The 20,912-nt window shown below is 35.1% G+C and overlaps 1 protein-coding gene across 2 annotated transcripts in view; it reads left to right on the top strand.

The window, feature by feature from the left end:
• The first annotated feature begins 1,457 nt into the window (after window positions 1-1,457).
• The window catches only part of CD247 (CD247 molecule), a 33,374-nt gene continuing 13,919 nt past the window's right edge, over window positions 1,458-20,912 (top strand). The window contains exons 1-2 of one of the 2 annotated variants that reach the window (XM_058185904.1): window positions 1,473-1,605; window positions 16,056-16,134. In XM_058185904.1, coding sequence (XP_058041887.1) covers window positions 16,077-16,134 — 58 coding nt within the window. In that variant the 5' untranslated portion in view covers window positions 1,473-1,605; window positions 16,056-16,076. Of the gene's footprint in view, window positions 1,606-16,055; window positions 16,135-20,912 lie in introns of both variants that reach the window. The other variant, XM_058185903.1, reaches the window with a different exon arrangement.

Genomic DNA, 20,912 nt, shown 5'->3' on the forward strand with positions numbered 1-20,912 from the left:
CTGTGCTCTGATTGGATGGGGGTTTTTTTGTGCTCTGATTGGATGGGGGTGTGTCCTGTTTGGGTGGGGGCTTGGTTGTGCTCAGATTAATGTCTAAGATTAATGTCTAATGTCAGATTAATGTCTAATGTCTAAGACTAATGTCTTAGTCTACAGAAAACCCAATGGCTCCCTAGGACACACCATCTACCAGAAGAAAACACACACAAACCGCTATCTGTACGCACTCTCACACCACCACCCAGCACAGATCAACTCCGTAGCCAAGACACTCATCTCCAGAACAAAATGCTTAGCTGATGAACAACACCTAAAACCTCAACTAGACACTCTCACTAACGTACTAACATCCAATGGATTCCAAAGAAATAAGATTACCAAGCTAATCCAAAAAGAACCCCCCACTAAAATCCAAGACAGAGAACAAGAAAACGGCACAGCCCTCCTCCCATATATAAAAGGCACCACAGACAGAATCAGCAAGATCCTCCACAAACACAACATCAAGACAGCATTCTGCACAAACAGAAAAATATCCACCATCCTAAGAAACCCCAAAGACAAAATTGAGTTAGAAAATCAAGGAGTATATGAAATCCCATGCACCGCCTGCCCCACCACATACATTGGACAAACCAACAGAAGAATAAGTGCACGCATTGAAGAACACAAGAACTCATTCAAAAAAGAGGAACCAACTTCTTCCCTGGTCCAACACTTTAAAGTCACAGGACATGATATTGACTTTAAAAAGACCAGAACTATCGCCAAAACTGAACACTTTAACAACAGAATAATCAGAGAAGCCATTGAGATAGAAAAACGCCCACACAGCATGAACAAACGAGATGACACCTCCCGCCTCCCAGCGGGGCTGGGGCAGGGAGATTCTCCTTCTGCAGTTTGTGTGGGCATGGAGCCAGGACTGGGACCGGGAGGCATACATTCCTCAGTGTGCGGGAGCAGGTAAGAAGGCCCCGGCTGCTCTGAGGGCGGGCAAGACACAACACTTCTGAAGCGCGGGTCAAGCCAAGCTTGATTATTATTATCAGCTGGGTCTGAAGGTGTAGCCTGTGGAAGGGAGGAATCAGGGGATGACGGCCTCATTACGTCCTCCGACTGGTCTGGTTCTGGCTCCTGGAGCCGAGACACAGGAATGCTCCCGAGATAAGACTTACTGGCCCTTCCCATTCACTTTCTGAGTCACTTTCGGGCATGGGGCCCGGTTCAGGGGCTGGAGTCACAACAACACCATTTTTGCTGGAGTTCAATCTGCTCAAACTTTAACAATCACCAATCATTCCAGATATACACGTTTGTAGCCATTTTTAATTGAATTTTCTGATGGTAGAGCAAAAGAGTGTGCATTTCAACCTTATTGCCAGCAGGTGGTTTCTGAAAGATCTCAGTGGGCTTTGCACTTCCTGTGAAGGCAGGCATAAGAAAAAAGCCTTTTCTCTTGTCTGTTTCTTGTCCTGCTACTTGTTCAATTGTGGTCTTCAGCCTTCTTCTTCATCCCCAACTGGCTTACAACCTTGGGGGGGGAAATGAAGCTGAAAGGAATACTTATCAAAGCCATCCTTCAGGCTTTGCTCCCAATTGCAGGTAAGATAGGCTTTTCATATTCTAAGAAACGATTTTAAAATTTTGTCTTCCCCGAAATGGAGGAAAGAGCAAGTTTTTCTTGCATGTCATATTCTCTTTGTACCAGGAAGGAAATCTCTGTGTAAACTTGCTACGTCTCCTTGTTAAAAATCAGCTCCGCATTTTGTTCAAATTCCATCACCTTGGATCAGTGCTTTTCATAAGGCAAAGCTTTATCACCTGATGAAGAGAAGAGCTGGGCTGGCAGATGGATTAAAAAACATTTTAATGACTTGTGGTTTTGGCCTGGAAGCCATGTGAGCCTGCTTCCATTTGCAAACAATATTGGACTATAAAGGGTATTTTTTGGCATTGCTGTCCATCTATTAATAGTGCCCTTCTCCAGAATAATTTACTATTAGTGTTTATTATTCATGAGAGAAAGACTACCCATAATCTGTCAATGGGAATTGTCACTGTAATGTATTATATTTTATCAGGGAAATATATGACCTTACTGTTACTCAAAAGATACATCTCTCACTTCTTACAAATCAATTGATTATGATGGTATTGTCTCAGGCATACAATGTATTAATCAATGTAGCACTTGGAGGTTTACAAAAAACAGAACATACTTATATTAGGGATGAATAAAAAGAATGAACATGTAATATTTTGCAGGTTTAGACTAAATATTATACAGACATAAGTACTGAACACAGTGAGAATAACTATGGAAAAATAATAAATCTCCTTGTTAAACACTACGTACTTCTGTGATGCAACATTTTAAACCCTTAGCATTTCTATAGTTGAAATCCAATGGACACATCTTGAATAATCCCAGTGGACATAATGGATTTTTTTAATAAATATGCCTAGAATTATGCTGCAAATTTTAAAAACAGGTTAACCTACATAAAAGATCATAGATGTATTCATTTGTTTTAAAAATACATCAGAAATTTTTATTTAAATTGCATTTCTAGACTATTCAGTTTTAACTTTTCATTTTCTTTATAAGAGAGCTGGATAACATTTAAAACAAACAGAAGTTAAAAGGGTCAAATTTTATTCCTTTACTTTCATGATCAACATTATACAGAAGTTGCATGCAAACATCTTACATTCTTTATTAGTGTGTCCTGTTTGCGTGTCCTGAAAGCAAAGAAAACAAAACATGTTAACTTTTTACCTATACTAAGATTATTCCTATTGTATGTGTTACATGTTGAGTGGTACCATTGTAACAATTCCAACCAGTGCAAGTTAGTTTTCTTTACAGGCTTCTATTTTTAAATGTTCATTTTACATGGCAATACAGTAAGTAAAACACAAATGCATATTCTTTCTCTCTCTCATGATTTTATGAATTGCAACATAATGCCCTCTTAATCCAAGACACATATCAGTCCAAAATTGAAGAAGAAAATATAATAGCCAGGAACAAATGGAATATATTTCATCAGTACATTATGCCTTCTATGTATTGTAATAATTTGGATATTATTGCTCTCCAATTAAAAAATCAGCTTTTGAATTTCTAATTTTTTAAGACTAAATGTTATTAGTTTTGCTTACTAAAATTATTGATTAAAATTATATCGACAAGTCTTGAAAACTATTGCATCTTAAAGGGTAGACTTTGGATGCATCCAGATAGGTTTTCAAATACTTTGTCCCTCTAAACATCAAAGCAATATCATATACAAACCTTTTGGAAAGAAAATATAAAATGTTAGACTTCAAAGATGTTTTCTACTGGAAAACACCTTCAGTCTATAGTGATATAGCTGCAGAGAGAAGAATATGAACATAGTGTTGTGTGGTAAACTTTAGTTCAGATGTTGTCTTTTAACTTTGTCAAGTTTCCTCATCATTGCTAACCAATTATCAAATATATATCAAATATATTAAATATATAACTTATTAAAATTGATCTTAATATATAATAATTGACTATTAAATTGCTAAATATATTTTTTATGGAAATAGTTCCTGATCATAAGAAAAAATAAGCTTTGTAGACAATACAGTGTTGACATACGTAGCTGTTTATATAAGTGTTGTATACTATTTCACCATGTAATTCACTAATATATGAACACAATAGTGTTCCTTAGTTAAAAAAATACTCTATCATTGCAAGGAAATGAAGTATTTTTCAACATAAAGTCATATTTATTGTGTTAATCTACAAACAATCTTTGTGGAATATTAGGCATATTAGATTTACTGTATGCATAATTAATTATTTTTATTTCAGTAAGACACTAGATGTCTTTCGTAGGGAGGTTATATTAAAAACTGAGTTTTCTAAATGAACATATTGACAGTCTTGTATGTGTGTACATATAATTGATAGGACTAGCTGTACTATTACAGCAAAATGGCTATTTCAAACAGCTGATTTTGGATACCATAAAAAACAGGAAATTATTGATTATAGTATTATTGTATTTTTATTGGCAAGGAAGATGAGTAACATTTATGCGATTTTGCTTTTTGAAATGCCAAAAAAAATTGACATTCTTTAGGTACTTTGAGATGTGTGTGTACCTTTGTGTGTGAGAGAGAGAGGGAGGGGGAAGGGAGGGAGGGACTCAGATACACAGACGGAGATTATTATTCAAAAGGTTTGGGATTAATTTAATAATTTATTATACAAGGCTATAGCTTTCAAGCCCTGTGTGGTGAAGTCTCCTTCTCTTTTCTGCATTGTATTGCCATTTCTGCTGATCAGGATTAACACGTTTGTGTGCTATTCTGTGCTACCAGGATCTTTGTGAGACTTGACTGCAATAGAGGAAGAGAGGGAATTTTGAACTTCCTAGCCCTTCTTTTAGTAGCTCTCTTAACCCACCTGCAGATGTTCTGCTTTATATACAGTATATGATTGCCTGTTACTACCAGTGTTCTATTTAAACTTTTATTTAGAAAACAAAACTAGAGAAAATACTGAAAGGTGTTTTGATTATTTGAATTAATTTTAAACAATTCAGACAATTCCTACCTAATACTTATTCCAGATGTAAGCTATCATAACCTCTTTTGCACATTACCATGTGAAAGTGGCTGCTTTTGTAAAGGATACTGTAGATTTAAATTTTCTAAAACTGATCCATGCCACGCAAGAAGATAAATTAAGGAAATCTCATAACTTTATTTTTCTTTGAGAAAAGTGATCCTTCAGTTGTGTTTCTTGCCTAGAACTAAAAATGAATGCTGGAAAAAAATGGTCCTTTAAGACAACACAAAAATAAGCCCTATTAAACTTCGTAGGGATTGCAGTTTAGTGTACATTTCTTATACACAAATATCTCACAAGTAAAGCATGATAGTTTCTGAATTCGTTAGTGCCTCAGAAAAAATGGAGAAATAATGGGCTTCATTAAATTTATTTTCAATTATCAATATGATCTACTATGGATTCTTCTCTACTCAATTATGTACTTAGAAATGAAACATTCTTTGTATTTTGTTGACTTTATTCAGTCCTGAAGATTAGCCAATTAAAAATAATTGTCTTAAATCCTAAGTATTATAAAATATAAACTCTACAATTTCTCTTTGAATATTCATTGTATTACCTAAATTTCTACCTCATTTAAAATCTTCTCTTTACTTAATAGAATAGAATAGAATTTTTTATTGGCCAAGTGTGATTGGACACACAAGGAATTTGTCTTGGTGCATATGCTCTCAGTGTACATAAAAGAAAAGATACCTTCGTCAAGGTACAACATTTACAACATAAATGATGGTCAATATATCAATATAAATCATAAGGGTTACCAGCAACAAAGTTACAGTCATACAGTCATAAGTGGAAAGAGATTGGTGATGGGAACGATGAGAAGATTAATAGTAGTGCAGATTTAGTAAATAGTTTGACAATGTTGAGGGAATTATTTGTTTAGCAGTGATGGCCTTCGGGAAAAAACTGTTCTTGTGTCTAGTTGTTCTGGTGTGCAGTGCTCTATAGCATCGTTTTGAGGGTAGGAGTTGAAACAGTTTATGTCCTGGATGTGAGGGATCTGTAAATATTTTCACGGCCCTCTTCTTGATTCGTGCAGTATACAGGTCCTCAATGGAAGGCATTGGTAGCAATTAATAACAGAACACATGCCACGAGGAAAATTAAATGCCCAACAATTATGAATTAAATATATAGATTTCTCAAAAGCTAAAATGAACCAAAGAAAGTAATATTTTTAATATTTTAAGTTTCTGTCTCTCTAACCTTCTTTCCATAAAATATTAAGATTGATTTTAGTTTTCTTTATTTAAAAGCACTTTTGACAAGTTTCTAAATGGAGACTGTTTGGATTTACACATGTCTATTTTGCTTCTGATTTTGAAATACGGAATTTACTTGAATTTTAGCAACAGCATTTGAAGGAATCTGAATTTACAGCCTTCTCCAACTGATTTCCCTTTAGTTGTGTTTGGATTACATCTTGCAGAATTTTAAGTCTTAGCTGGCATAGTGTGATTATTATTAGCTCCGCATTCTTGAGTACTTGTCCAGTTATTACATTGGTGATTTACATCCCAGAGAAGCAGAGTTTATTGTGTGGAAGGGCACCATGAATTTTACATTAGGCTGAATCATGTTGAACAACGCTTGTTACAGGACGGATTTGGTTTGAAGACACAATTAAACAATAGTTAAGTGCAATCAGTTAGGAGAAATAAGTCTCCTTAAAACGTGACTGCTGTTTATTATTGTAATATAGCAATAATTATTTTTAAGTTGTACATAATTGTGCTGATCTTAAGACTTCTGACATTTTTAAACTTTATAGAGAATTCTGATTAAATTTTTTTTTCAAAATCTATTATTTTGCTTTGCAATTTAAAATTTAAGTTAGCTATTATATTGGGTATTAGTATTGTCATAGAAGGTTTTTTATTCAGAATTCTCTCTTCTTTGTGACATTCTATAGAATACTACGGTACTACTTTACATTACATCAAACTCAAGGTCCAATCATTTTGATATAAGAAACTCCTCACCTTGAAGTATTTAAGAAAATCTTACAATGTTCAGTAGAGTTTATCTGTAATGATTGTAAAAATATTCGAGTTTTAAAAGGATAATGGATAATTTCACAGATACTGTAAAATTCTTATGGCATGTTATCTTACTACAGACAGTCCTCATTTAATGATTGCCACAAAGACCATTTGCAATCACAGTGGTGATGAAAAAATAACTTTACGACCAATATCTCTATTTATTCCTTTGTAATTACGTGTCAGTTAGCATGCATTGTCTTGGCCCATTTTTCTCTTCCCACACCAAACAGAGATTGCCTAAACTAGCAAGCTGTTTATGAGCAGCTGTTCTCCACTGTGTAATGCATCCCTAAAAAGTGCTAACTGCAAATTAACAAGTTCAACTGTTTGATCTTAATTAAAGCAATAGATTACAAGACTGCTGTCAGCTGCTGTCTGAAATTGACATGACCCTAATAAGATTCACACTAAAGGTTTTCTTTTGCTTTTTAAGCAGCTGGTAGCTCATAGTCATCAGTATCCTAGGGTTAGCACATTCCCTTTGATATGAATTCTCCATTCTGTGCCTGCTTACTCTCTTGTAATCCCTTCCTCTCCAAAGAAGGTAAATACAAACATCCTTTCTCTTCTTGCTATTTAACCCAGTGCCAGGGTGAGCATTCCAAAGACTGTGGGAGTGAGGAAAAAGACCTATAAGATTTCCCCTTTTTTCCAGCTTCTTCATGAGTTGAGTTCCAGAGAACTTCCCCATCATTTGGGCTCACCTGGCTGTTTTGAGATCAATCCTTCTGGTGTCATAAAGCAAAGAAACTGAAGTAAAATTGTAACCACAGTCACGACCGCATGATTTTTCACTTAGTGACTGCTTTGCATAACTAAACCTAATTATAGTTGCTAAATAAAAATTACCTGTATGCTGCTCACTTACTATTTTCGTTTAAAAAATAAACTATTGTATACCATTACAGTTTTAATTGATTGGCTAAAGGTCATAATAAAAAAAAATTAATTCAATTATTTCTAATTGACAGGAGATCAGTTTTGTGCAGCATTATTTTAAAATCACAGCAATATAATTACAAAACAGTCATAAACAAATAATAGAAATGTAAAAAAAGTATTGTTCTTGTTTTTGTTGTTTAAAGGTAGGCAATCAAAATAAGCAACCGAGATATAGAACAAGAGATACAAAACAAGATATAAGAATAAAGCAACAGACAATAGGAAACGAATCCCCATTTTTAACAATAATTTATTGGACAAATATTTTACAAATTAAAAAATCAATAGCTAAAATTAATATTGTTACTGGATTATGAAAATTGAAAGATAGATCCAGGCTGAATCTTGTTAGGGAATCAATGAAAACTATCATTCTTATTTTAAGTAAATTTATTTATCAATGCAAATTTTATGAACTTGGTTTTTGGGAAATCTGTTAGATTTACAGGTAGCCCTTGACTTACAACAGTTCACTTAGTGACCGTTCGAAGTTACAACAGCACTGAAAAAAAGTGATTTATGACCATTTTTTACACTTATGAGTGTTGCAGCATCTCCATGATCATGCTATTTACATTTGGATGCTTGATAACTGACTCACATTTATAACGGTGGCAATGCTCCAGGGTAAAGTGATCACTTTTGTGACCTTCTGACAAGCAAAGTCAATGGGAAAACCAGACTCACTTAACAACTGTGTTATTAATTTAATGACTGCCGTGATTCACTTAACAAATGTGCCAAGAAAAGTCATTAAAATGAGGCAAAACTCATTGAACACATTTTTTTCACTTAAGCAACATCATGTTTGAGTTCAGTTGTGGTCATAAGTTGAGGACTACCTGTATTTAACCTAAATACAGTTTCTTGGGTTATATTTGATATAAATTTCTCTGGAAGTAATTCCTTTTAGACTTTTCGAATTCCTTCTAGACATGGGAGGCTAGGCCTGATAGACATAAGTTCAAATCTTATACAGGTAGTTCTTGACTTACAACAGTTCATTTAGTGACCATTTAAAGTTACAATGGCACTGAAAAAAGTGACTGATGACCGTTTTTCACAGTTATGACTTTTGCAGCATATCCATGATTACATAATCAAAATTCAAATGCTTGGCAACTGGTTCCTGTGTATGATGGCTGCAATGTCCTGGGGTCACGTGATTCCCTTTTGCGACCTTCCGACAAAGTCAATGGGGAAACCAGATTCACTTAACAACCAGGTTACTAACTTATCAACTGCAGTGATTCACTTAATAACTGTGCAATAATGCAAGAAAGATCATAAGGTGGGACCAAACTCACTTAACAAATGTCTCACTTAACAATAGAAATTATGGTCGTAACTCGAGGACTACCTGTATTAAGCACTTGGACACATGATTTAATTTAGGTTTACCATGTTGTATAACATCATGGTTTAGGGTGATCTATGACCATCTCGATTCTCTTTATTGATCTAAGGATTAAAATGGGCAAGAATGATGTTATGGCATCTATTTGTAATAAATAAAAATTAAATCTGGCTTTGTTTCTCCTATTTTTAAAACCAGTGACTAATACCATAATTATACACTGATTAGTTGAAAAGGGGATGGCAGTAATCTCTAATTCTAAGTTTTTTATGGAACTATAATTCCCAATCACCTTCCCCATTTTGAGGGCTCTAGGCTCTTTGGCACTGGGGTAAACCATGCTGCCTTTATAACTGAGAATTGAGGCTATTTATGCATTCATGGGTTGCAGTCATAGTTCTTTAAAGATGAGAAGTTTCTAAATTGCTTGATATTTTTCATGTATAGTAAAACTACAGCTTTGATAGACAAGATCCCTTCATCAGATCTATTTATTACAAGAGATTAAACACGATGGTGAAAGTTATGTGTAACATTTCTTGTAATATTCATTATACTAGGCAGATTAGAGAAAAACCGCTAAATCTTAATTAATATTAATTTCAATTTATTTTTGCTTTCTTTTCAAATGGAGCTAAATTACTTACATCTAATCACTATTTGATTAAAATCATTTGAAAATAAAATATATTAAGAAAAGGATATTTATTGGATATGTTCATGAATAATTTTCAATTGTATTGTTATTGACCAATAACAAATGATATAGAAACTTGACATAGAAATGTGCAATTTAGCTTTAGATACTATCTAAAACAGAGGTGTCAAACTTGTGTTGCATGGCGGCGTCACATGACCAGGGATGGGTTCCACTTGCCTTCGCTACCGGTTCGCAATGGGAATGTGCGTCCTTCTGCACATGCGCACATCATATTTGATAACGTCCAGGCAGGTGGGCAGACCCTCCCATTGCCGTTACTACTGGTCACCACTGCACGTGACATATCATAACTTTTTCCCCATTCGCTAAACCAGGCACGGGTGTGGGCAGTGTGTGACGCATCCGGCCCACGGGCTGCAAGTTTGACAGTCCTGAATTAAAGTAATAAAATTTCATGCAAGACGTTATAAAAGTCGAAAGGCAAATGAAGTAAATATATGAATGAAGTATACTTTTTTTTTCTTTTTGCAAAAAACTTTAGTATAAGGCTGTAAAGAATGGGTGTCCAAACTTTGGCTTGCATGGGCTGCATTGAGTGAAGAGAAATTGTCTTGGACTGCATATAAATATATATAATATAGTTAATGTATATGAATAACAAACTTCTTCTTTTTTTAAAAAAAAACTATTTATATTGCAATCTTGTGGACACTGATTACTAACTGTCCAGGTCCTCATGTAGCCTGTGGGCCATGCTTAGTCTAAAGCATCTCTTATAGAAGAGAAACATTCCTGCAAGACCAATTTGAATTTAACTAGTGGAGTTCCTTGGAAAGATTACAAGTCTAATATTTTAAGGGCCTGACTTATTACAATAAGAAACCATGAAAATATATTGAAAATTGTAGTAATAATTGTAGTAATTTTTCACACAATAAGGATTAATAATGAATAATAAATTTCTGGCTAGCTGTTACCTGCTTTCATCAAGCATTTAATCAGAATTGCACTTATAGGATTAACTGTTCTTAGCATACATAATTTAGCTAAAATTATATATAATGGAAAAAGGTTGGAGTATAGTGAAATGAAACCACGAACTAGACCATGGTTCCAATATTTGCTGTTAAATTTCATTATAAATGCAGCAGAATTTTGCCTCTGAAATTTGTGTTCAGGGGTTCGAGCAGCCTCTGTAACAAATTTGACATTCACACAGAAGAAAAAAAACATGATTACATAATCATTCATGTATCAGTGTCCATAAGTGGTGTTTTTTTTTAATTCATGCTATATTTTCCCAAACAGATTACAGAGTTATTTAAGTGATAAACATCAAAAAAGTGTAAATAAAAAAGTAGTAAAATATATACAAGGAAATACATCAAACTCTGCATGTTTTGAAAATGATGCAGAAAATATCATTTGGAACTCATAGGAGTACAAGCACAGTAGCTTTTTAAAGCAGCCATATCTCTTTTTATGCTTAAACTTAAACTTTTTATGCTTAAGCATAAATAATAAATAATGTTAATTATTATTAAAGCATAAATAATAATAATAATTATTATTTATTTATTAATAATTAATTAATAATTACTTAATTATTATTTAATTTAATTTAATTATTAATTATTATTAATTATTACTAAAGCATAAATAATGTTTAAACTTAATGTTAACCGCTTCAATCTTGATTGCAGAAATTATGACTTCAGTAACAGAGTTGTTAATGCTTGGAACACACTACCTGACTCTGTGGTCTCTTCTCAAAATTCCCAAAGCTTTAACCAAAAACTGTCTACTATTGACCTCACCCCATTCCTAAGAGGTCCGTAAGGGGCGTGCATAAGAGCACAAACGTGCCTACCGTTCCTGTCCTATTGTTTTCTTTCATTATATCCAATTAATATAGTTATTGCATGCTTATGCTTATATATATATATATATGCTTATATATTATATAGTTACTTTCATGCTTATGCTTATATATACTGTTGTGACAAAATAAATGAATAAATAAAAAATAAATACTTATGAGCAATCCTTACTGTAACTTCTCATAAAAAGGCAATGGGTGTTACTTTTAGGTACGTACTGTAAATAGAAATTCACAATTTTGTGTGTTTCTTATAATTGCTTTCCACATGTCATCTATTTGTTGGTGCAGTTTACATTTTTCTAGTGATTTGTAATATGTACACTAAGCAGTGAGAAAAAATTACCCAGGTGACGTGCTGTTTTTACAATGAAAAGGTCATTTTTCCCCTCCTTCCTTTGCTTTATTCTTTGTTTACTGAGACTTCTGTATTTTTGTCTCTGGCTACTTTCCTCAAGAGTCAGTGGAAAATATTTGTTTCTATAATAAACTCTTTCATAGAAAATGGATGACAAACAGTATTGTCATTTCAAATGAAACCACCCACACTTACCTAGTTAATCTAGGATTAGCCTGTTTATTATTTCATACCAGTTTGGTCCACTCAGGAGGTTGTTTTCTTAGTTTCATTTAGTGATTGTGTTAGAACTGAGGTGGGGCAGCGAATACCCATTGACAGAAGTGACTGCTGGAAATCTATTGAAAAGAGCAAAAATAATGGAAATTCTGCTCAGTAAACTAGTGATCTTTGTTAAGTGAAGGTTTTATTTAGATGAGTTAACATTTGTAATGATTACCTGCACCCATCTCATCCGGATCTGTGTTACATCTTTAATTGTTCTGCACTAATCCTTTGCTTCAATTCCCATAAGGAGATAGATGCCAACACCAAGTCTTTTTATTAATTTTGAAATGAGTGATGGTGTACTTAAAAATATCAAGTGCTGCAAAGAAAAATATAGTTAGTAAAAGCCGGATTCAAATAAAAGTATGCTGAATGGACATTGTGTAGATCTGTTCCAGCATAACAATAGCATTTACATTTTCTAGCTAGCTTGGTACTATCATTATGAACTTTCAGTAGGGTAATAGGGTAATAAGTTCAATTGTATCTGATTCTTGGAGATTGACTGGACAACTCCTGGCAGTTTTCTTGGCAAAGTTTTTAAGAAGTGGTTTGCCACTGCCTTTTACCTAGGATTCAGAGACATGATTGGGTGAAGGTCACCCATCTATTTTGTACTTAGAGTGGGACTAGAATTCACAGTCTTCCAGTTTTTAGCTTGAGATACCTTCACCACTACAGCAAGCTTGGTCTCAATGTTTGTTTAAGATAATGGAATCACTGAATATTAACTTTTACAATATTTTTGCTAGTTAAGTAAAGCTCTATTACAGGTATAATTCTCACCTGTCTGATCCGTCTAACAGCTGTAAAATATTTCAAAGTAGTGTTTAAGAGGTATTGTGCTAATAAAAATATGCAGTGAAATTCTAATGTAACCACATCTTCTAGTTTAATGGAATGGAATACTTTATTTGGCCAAATGTGATTAGACACATAAGGAATATGTGGGCCGGGATAGCTCAGGCAATAGAGAAGCCTGTTATTAGAACACAAAGCCTGCAATTACTGCAGGTTCGAGCCCAGCCCAAGGTTGACTCAGCCTTCCACCCTTTATAAGGTAGGTAAAATGAGGACCCAGATTGTTGGGGGGTCAATAAGTTGACTTTGTAAAAAAAAAAATACAAATAGAATGAGACTATTGCCTTATACATTGTAAGCCACCCTGAGTCTTCGGAGAAGGGCGGGGTATAAATGTAAAACAAACAAACAAAAAATGTGTCTCTGGTGCAGAAGCTCTCAGTGTACATGCAAACACAACAAAGTAATAATAATCATGATGATACTAATAAGAGGGGGTAGTAGAGAAGATGAGAAGGATAATAATAATACTACAGCCATATAACATGGGTGAATATATTTAGACATAAGATAGAACTGTGAGGATTAATTGTTCAGCAGAATGATGGCATCAGGGAAAAAAACTTGCCCTATGTTTAGTTGTTTTGGCATGTAGTGCCCTAAAGTGGCACTCCAAAGGAGGAGTTGAAACTGTTTGTGTCCAGGACATGAGGGGTCTCTAGTTACTTTCTCAGCCTCCTTTTGACCCATGCAATATACAGATCTTCTATGAAAGACAGGCTGGTTCAAACAGTTTTTTCTGCAATCCTAACTATCTGTTGTAGTCTGTACCTGTCTTGTTTAGTTGCTGTACCAAACCAAACTCTTATAGAAGTACAAATGACAGACTCAATAATTCCTCTGTAATTATTCTGTTTAAGGTGAGAAGATGATGGATAGCTGCAGGGAGAGGAGAGTACTGCATCCTACCTGGTGCCACAATATAAATCAGGAAAGTTTTACACAAGGCTGCCAATATCAAAATCACCAGTCTCTGATTTTCACGTCATGGTAGTCTACAATATGCTAGAGCCATTATTTAATCCTCAAAAGAATCTCTATACGTTTGAGAAGGTGGGATGAGGGATCATTGTATTATATTCTGACTCGATTGGTCATTTGTTACTCTAGATAATTACCACTCATAAAATGCACCAGGGAGCATGTCAAAGTAGTCTATATTATCTTATAACTCCATTAATTAATGTATGATTTGAGGATGCTGTAATTCTATATTTAGCTGCTAAGTTCAACAGCTATTTGACTTCTATTACATGCCGACCTTAAGATATCCTGGCGTCCATGTGCTCTTTAAAGGGTAGTAGTACTAATGTGCTATTGTCAGAGGATTTCTTGATGTTGTTGATTTGACGGCACCTTTGTCTTGATTTACCCTTGTTGATGTCAAGTCTGTCCTTTCCAAATGCAGATCTCTGTATTTGCAGATTTTGCTCTCTGATCTTGCTTGCACCTGCAGCTGCAGATTCTTCCTCCAACTCTTTTTTGATACACACAATATCTCTCGTACACGTAGCATAAATGCAACACCATCTGTGCAAAACTAAAAATCATCAGTCATTGGAAGCTTTTTTAATAATTTTTAAGAGAAATCCTGGCTGTCTTTTGAAAAGGTTGAATAAGTCCTTTATATCACATACATTGAAGTATTTTGGCAAAACAAAAGCCACTCTTTTGTTTGACAAATGTAATGGTGGCTATTGATGTACAGAGTTGAAAATCTTAATGAAATTAATGAGATACCTAAAAATTATTTACTGGAGTTGTACACAATACACAAAATAGCTGCAAAGGATCACATTAGGGTAGGAACACATTTACTAAACAAAGCTGTTTTCTATGCTAGATGGAAATAAATTGTTCCAATTCAGTAATGTTTTTCTATAGGTGCCTAATATGTGATGTAATACAGTACATTATAAATTGGGGCTCTTTCTTTCTCTGTTATTATTTGTTGCTTTTTTCTTGTATGCTGCCTCCTGAGTCTTGCTAAATGAAAATGCTTAATTTAGGGAACCCAAAGCAAATCCATTTTGTCACCGTCCCCTGCGGCTATGTTGTTATTTTTAGAACCAATTGAATTTCATTTTTAAAAATGTCTGGCTATGGTTCAGTATTCAAATGTTTATAGATACCATTGATTTGGGGATATTTCTATATAATTCTTCCATGTATTCATGTCTCTTCTTTTTGTCTTTTTCTCCAATCGGTTCATTATTTCATAAATTATATATTTAATTATTATTTATAATTCTAATAATTCATTACAATTATATAACTCAAAACTGCAAACATATGCAATATTCCTATTTTTTCCTACAACAAACCTATGAGGTAACTGAACTGAGAGAGAATGACTAACCCAGCTGGCTTTCATGCTAAAGGGATGCCAAGAACTCACAGTTTCCTGATTTCTAGCCCAGCAATTTTTTCACTGTATCAAACCGGCTCCGGATTACCAACTAAATCATTTATTGAGCCCACTTTTTCCTAAAAGAATATCTTGATTTTGGATTTTTTCTGAAATCAATACCTTTTCCATTTAATTATTATCTTAAGTTTCTTTGCATTGCTTATTTAGATATACCAGAACTTTGTGTGCTTGCCTTTCATAGACTAAAATTTCCTGCTATTCCAGATGCTAGATTGCTTCCAACTTTATCATTCCAACTGCTGTTCATTAGTATGATTTGTTTTAGAGATCTGTCACGACGATCTTACAAGTAATGCTAGAGTCATTCAACTTCCACGGTATGTGTAGATGTACATGTACTTGGATTATGGTAATGTTGCTTGTCTTGTCTTGGATTCCTGTTAGATATCTACTTGTTATTATGATTATTTGTATTTATTCAGGTATTTATGTCTTTCAATTTTTGATTGGGAGTGACCCAGAAGTGAATGAAAGATGGGTGGCTGTACACATGTTAAAAACAAAGACATAAATACCTGAATAGCATCCAAATACCCGTTGTCCAGTAATTTTTGGAACTGTAACAGAGTACGTGCCTTTTAAAAATAACTATGGGTACTTAATGTCCTCCTATTTTTTTCAATATTATAGAAAACCTGGTTCTCCTATGTCATGTATGGCCCATTGACCCCAGAATTGAAACTTGACATTTCTGCTCTGACAATATCAGGTTTGTCTTGATTCAGGTACCAGTAATATAGATCTCTGCAGCACTGAGTTTCCTTTTTGCCTCTGACCACATCAGCAGATATTCTTTCATTTTTAATCCAGCCACATCATAACCTCTAGCATGTCTCACATTTGCCCCTGCTTGTTGTATGCTGCTCATTCTCCAGTATGTTGTTGTCATTGTTTTGGGTGTGAATGTCCATTTGGTTTTAATTATAGAATATATTGAGCAGTGGCTAAGACGCTGAGCTTGTCAATCAAAAGGTTGGCAGTTTAGAGGTTCGAATCCCTAGTGCCACGTAACGGGGTGAGTTCCTGTTACTTGTCCCAGCTTCTTCCAACATAGCAGTTCGAAAGCATGTAAAAAATGCAAGTAAAAAAATAAGGACCACCTTTGGTGGGAAGGTAATAGCGTTCCGTGCACCTTCGGCATTTAGTCATGCCAGCCACATGAGCATGGAGACGTCTTCGGACAGTGCTGGTTCTTCGGCTTTGAAACGGAGATGAGCACCGCCCCTTAGAGTTGGAAACAACTAGCACATATGTGCGAGGGGAACCTTTACATTTACCTTTAATAGAATATGTTAGGGTGACTTATAATTTCTTTATGTAATGGATCATATTTATATGATCCCTTATCTATAGCTGACCCTTCTGGCAATGTATCCTCCTGGTGGTGTAGCTCTTAGTGATATTGAGATATGGAAACCCCCTTCATTACTACAAAGTAATAATCCATGCTGGGCTCCTCCAGAGTTATAAAGCAGATTTGATACATATTGATATACTGTGTGGATAATATGGAATAAAAGGAAAATACTGTTTTAACTTTGGTACAGCCTTATGACTATCCCATGCATGGGAAAGGGACAAGGGAAAGACAGTACCGAGGGATATGACAAATAATAATAATAATAATAATAATTGCTAGGGCATGTTTGTGGTGGGGATAGTGTAAATGTGAAGGACAACAACTTAAGTTTTTATAGAATGGCTTCTCACATTGCGCTAAAATCTGGGTAACAAGCATGATACCTAACGTAGTTCATATGTGCCCATAGACATCCCTCCTGGCACTTCTCATCAGTGGTGGGTTTCAAATTTTTTTACTACCGGTTCTGTGGGCATGGCTTGGTGGGCATGGCAGGGGAAGGATACTGTAAAATCTTCATTCCCACCCCAGTCTAGTGGAAGGATACTGCAAAATCCCCTTTTTCTCCCAATCAGCTGGGACTCAGGAGGCAGAGAATAGATGGGGGCGGCGCTAGTCAGAATTTTTATTACTGGTTCTCCGAACTACTCAAAATTTCTGCTACCAGTTTTCCAGAACTGATCAGAACCTGCTGAAACCCACCTCTGCTTCTCATGTTTTATGACTTACCTGGTCTTTTATTTCTTTTTTTACATTAGGAAATTCGCAAGTTCCAATTTAAAATGGTAGGAATCTATAACCTAATTCTTAGGAAGTTTGCTCCTTTATTCATAAAACCATAAATGTGGAGAGAACTTGGGAGTTTAGAAGAAGCTAGAAATCACACCTACAAGTAGTCCTCAACTTACGAGCACAACTGAATTCAAAATTTACTAACTTCATTATTAACTGAAATAGTGAAGTGAATTTGGCCCCATTTTATGACCTTTCTTGCCAAAGTTGTTGAGCGAATCTGGCTTCCCCATTGACTGCTGGTCAGTAGGTTGCAAAAGGTGATCACATGATCCTGGGATACTGCAATTGTCATAAATATGAGTCATCTGCCAAGCGTCTGAATTTTGATCACATGCTGCAATGGTCATAGGTGTGAAAAACGGTTATAAGTTACTTTTTTCAACACCGTTGTAACTTTGAACGGTCATTAAGTGAACTGTTTTAAGTGGAAGACAACCTGTACTTTAGAACTGGAAACATATATTAGGGAAGGTACTCAGAGTAATCAGTGTAACAATGGTTCAGATTTCAAAGTGTTGATTACTCCAAGATATAAGAGACCTCGGCAATAAGGCATAGTTTATTTTAATTGTCGTTTCTTGAAAAAAATGTAATAGTTGGACTCATGCAATGCACTAAGACATAAACAAGTTTTAGTGAGAGATCAAAGAAGAATATTTATTTGATTCCAAAGTTTTCTTTTTTACTAATCCCAATCATTTTTTTCCCCTTTGCTGAGAGTCTTAAATAAAATAAAGGTAAAGGTAAAGGTTCCCCTCGCACATATGTGCTAGTCATTCCCGACTCTAGAGGACGGTGCTTATCTCTGTTTCTAAGCCGAAGAGCCAGCACTGTCTGATGACGATTCCGTGGTCATGTGGCCAGCATGACTAAACGCATGGAACACTGTTACCTTCCCACCAAAGGTGGTCCCTATTTTTCTACTTGCATTTTTTACGTGCTTTCGAACTGCTAGGTTGGCAGAAGCTGGGACAAGTAACGGGAGCTCACTCTGTTACACGGTGTTAGGGATTTGAACTGCCGAACTTTCTGATCGACAAGCTCAGCATCTTAGCCACTGAGCCACTGTGTCCCCTTCTTAAATAAGATAGAGTAGCCCAAATAAATTTTGGGAATATATTTTAATAAATTAGTTAGGCTTAGGGTAAGGTCAGATTAAAGTCAAAAATATTGATCCATCTGATCATTTCAAATTCTAAATCATATTTTGAATTGGTTCTTCTTCATAGAAATCAAGGGTTGGATTTATAACCACAACTGCTGGGTTCACATAATGATTAAGCCAAAACACAACATATTATGGCTTGATGCAGTTTGTAAATATATCTAATGTAATATATATCCTATTCTTCTTGATACGAGCCCTCTAGTTCACCATTCTGCATTGATATATGTCCCTATTTTCAATGCAATGCATTTTCTCCTTATCAAAAAAGAAAACAAGTAAGCCTTTATAAACTCTTTTTTTTAAAGGATAAAAAGGAGGATAACATGAAAAGAAAAAAATAAATAAATGTTGGCTGGGAAATCAATTAAGCTGAAAAAGAAAGGCAGGCAGAATACAATGAAAAGAGAATTATTGTATTAATAAATATGAAGAGCAGCATATAAGGATCAGTTTAAGGGGAAGAATTACTGAAAGAATAGCATCATAAGTTATCTCTGTATTATTTCTTTCCTGCTAGATATAAACCTTTAGGAACAAAAGTGTGAATAGAATAGAATAGAATAGAATAGAATAGAATAGAATAGAATAGAATAGAATTTTTTATTGGCCAAGTGTGATTGGACACACAAGGAATTTGTCTTAGTTCATATGCTCTCAGTGTACATAAAAGAAAAGATACGTTCATCACGAATCATAAGGTACAACACTTAATGATAGTTATAGGGTACAAATAAGCAGTCAGGAAACAATATCAATATAAATTGTAAGGATACAAGCAACAAGGTTACAGTTATACAGTCATAAGTGGAAGGAGATGGGTGATGGGAATGATGAGAGGATTAATAGTAGTGCAGATTTAGTAAATAGTTTGACAGTGTTGAGGGAATTATTTGTTTAGCAGAGTGATGGCGTTTGGTAAAAAACTGTACTTGTGCCTAGTTGTTCTGGTGTGCAGTGCTCTATAGATTCGTTCTGAGAGTAGGAGTTGAAACAGTTTATGTCCAGGATGTGAGAGGTCTGTAAATATTTTCACAGCCCTCTTTTTGACTCGTGCAGTATACAGATCCTCAATGGAAGGCAGGTTGATAGCAATTGTTTTTTTGTGCCGTTCTAATTATCCTCTGAAGTCTGTGTCTGTCTTGTTCGGTTGCAGAACCAAACCAGACAGTTATAGAGGTGCAGATGACAGATTCAATAATTCCTCTGTAGAACTGTATCTGCAGCTCCTTAGGCAGTTTGAGCTTTTTGAGTTGGCGCAGAAAGAACATTCTTTGTTGTCCTTTTTTGATGACATTTTTGATGTTAGCTGTCCATTTTAGATCTTGCGATATGGAAGAACCTAGAAATTCGAAAGTCTCTACTTTTGATACTGTGTTGTCTAGTATTATTTAAGAGGTGGAAGTATGGAAGGGTTTCTCCTAAAGTCTACCACCCTTTCTACGGTTTTGAGTGTGTTCAGTTCCAGATTGTTCTGGTCACATCGTGAGGCTAGTTGTTCAACCTCCCATCTGTATGTGGATTCATCATTGTCTCAAATGAGACCAATCTCTGTTGTGTCATCTGCAAACTTCAGTAGTTTAACAGATGGATTGTTAGAGATGCAGTCATTGGTATATAAAGAGAAGAGAAGTGGGGAGAGCACAGAGCTTGGGGGGGGGGCTGTGCTAATTGTACCAGTATCTGATGTGATAGGTATAGATATTGTTTCTGAATTTTTCCCTGTTTTTTAAAATTCTGCTAAAGCTATGCCTTCTAGAGCTCTGTATCACTTCACTTTTTCAATACAGCATGCCTTTAATGGCTCATTCAGCTTCTTTCCCACTGAATAACATTTCAATAAGTTTAGCTGTGAAAGTCACGTTGGGCATAACTTAAGGTTGCACCCTGTTGAGGAAGTGGCTTTCATACTAGTGAAATCCATCAGCCAATGGGTGGTGGGGAGAAAACCTAGTGAGAACCTTGTATGAGAAAATCAATTAGGTTGTCTTAAGCATACTGCTCACATAAGATCAATTCAACATTGGTGTGACGTAGTTCTACTTTGCTTTACAGGTTTCTTGTGTCTTCCTGCTGTGGTTGAGGGGGTGGGGCTGGTTTTTGCATCAGAAAAAGAAGTAAAGCATTGGCTTTTGCTTGCTGTTTCAACTCTAGATGCTTATACATA

The sequence above is a fragment of the Ahaetulla prasina genome, chromosome 5, assembly GCF_028640845.1.
Source record: "Ahaetulla prasina isolate Xishuangbanna chromosome 5, ASM2864084v1, whole genome shotgun sequence".
NCBI lineage: Eukaryota > Metazoa > Chordata > Lepidosauria > Squamata > Colubridae > Ahaetulla > Ahaetulla prasina.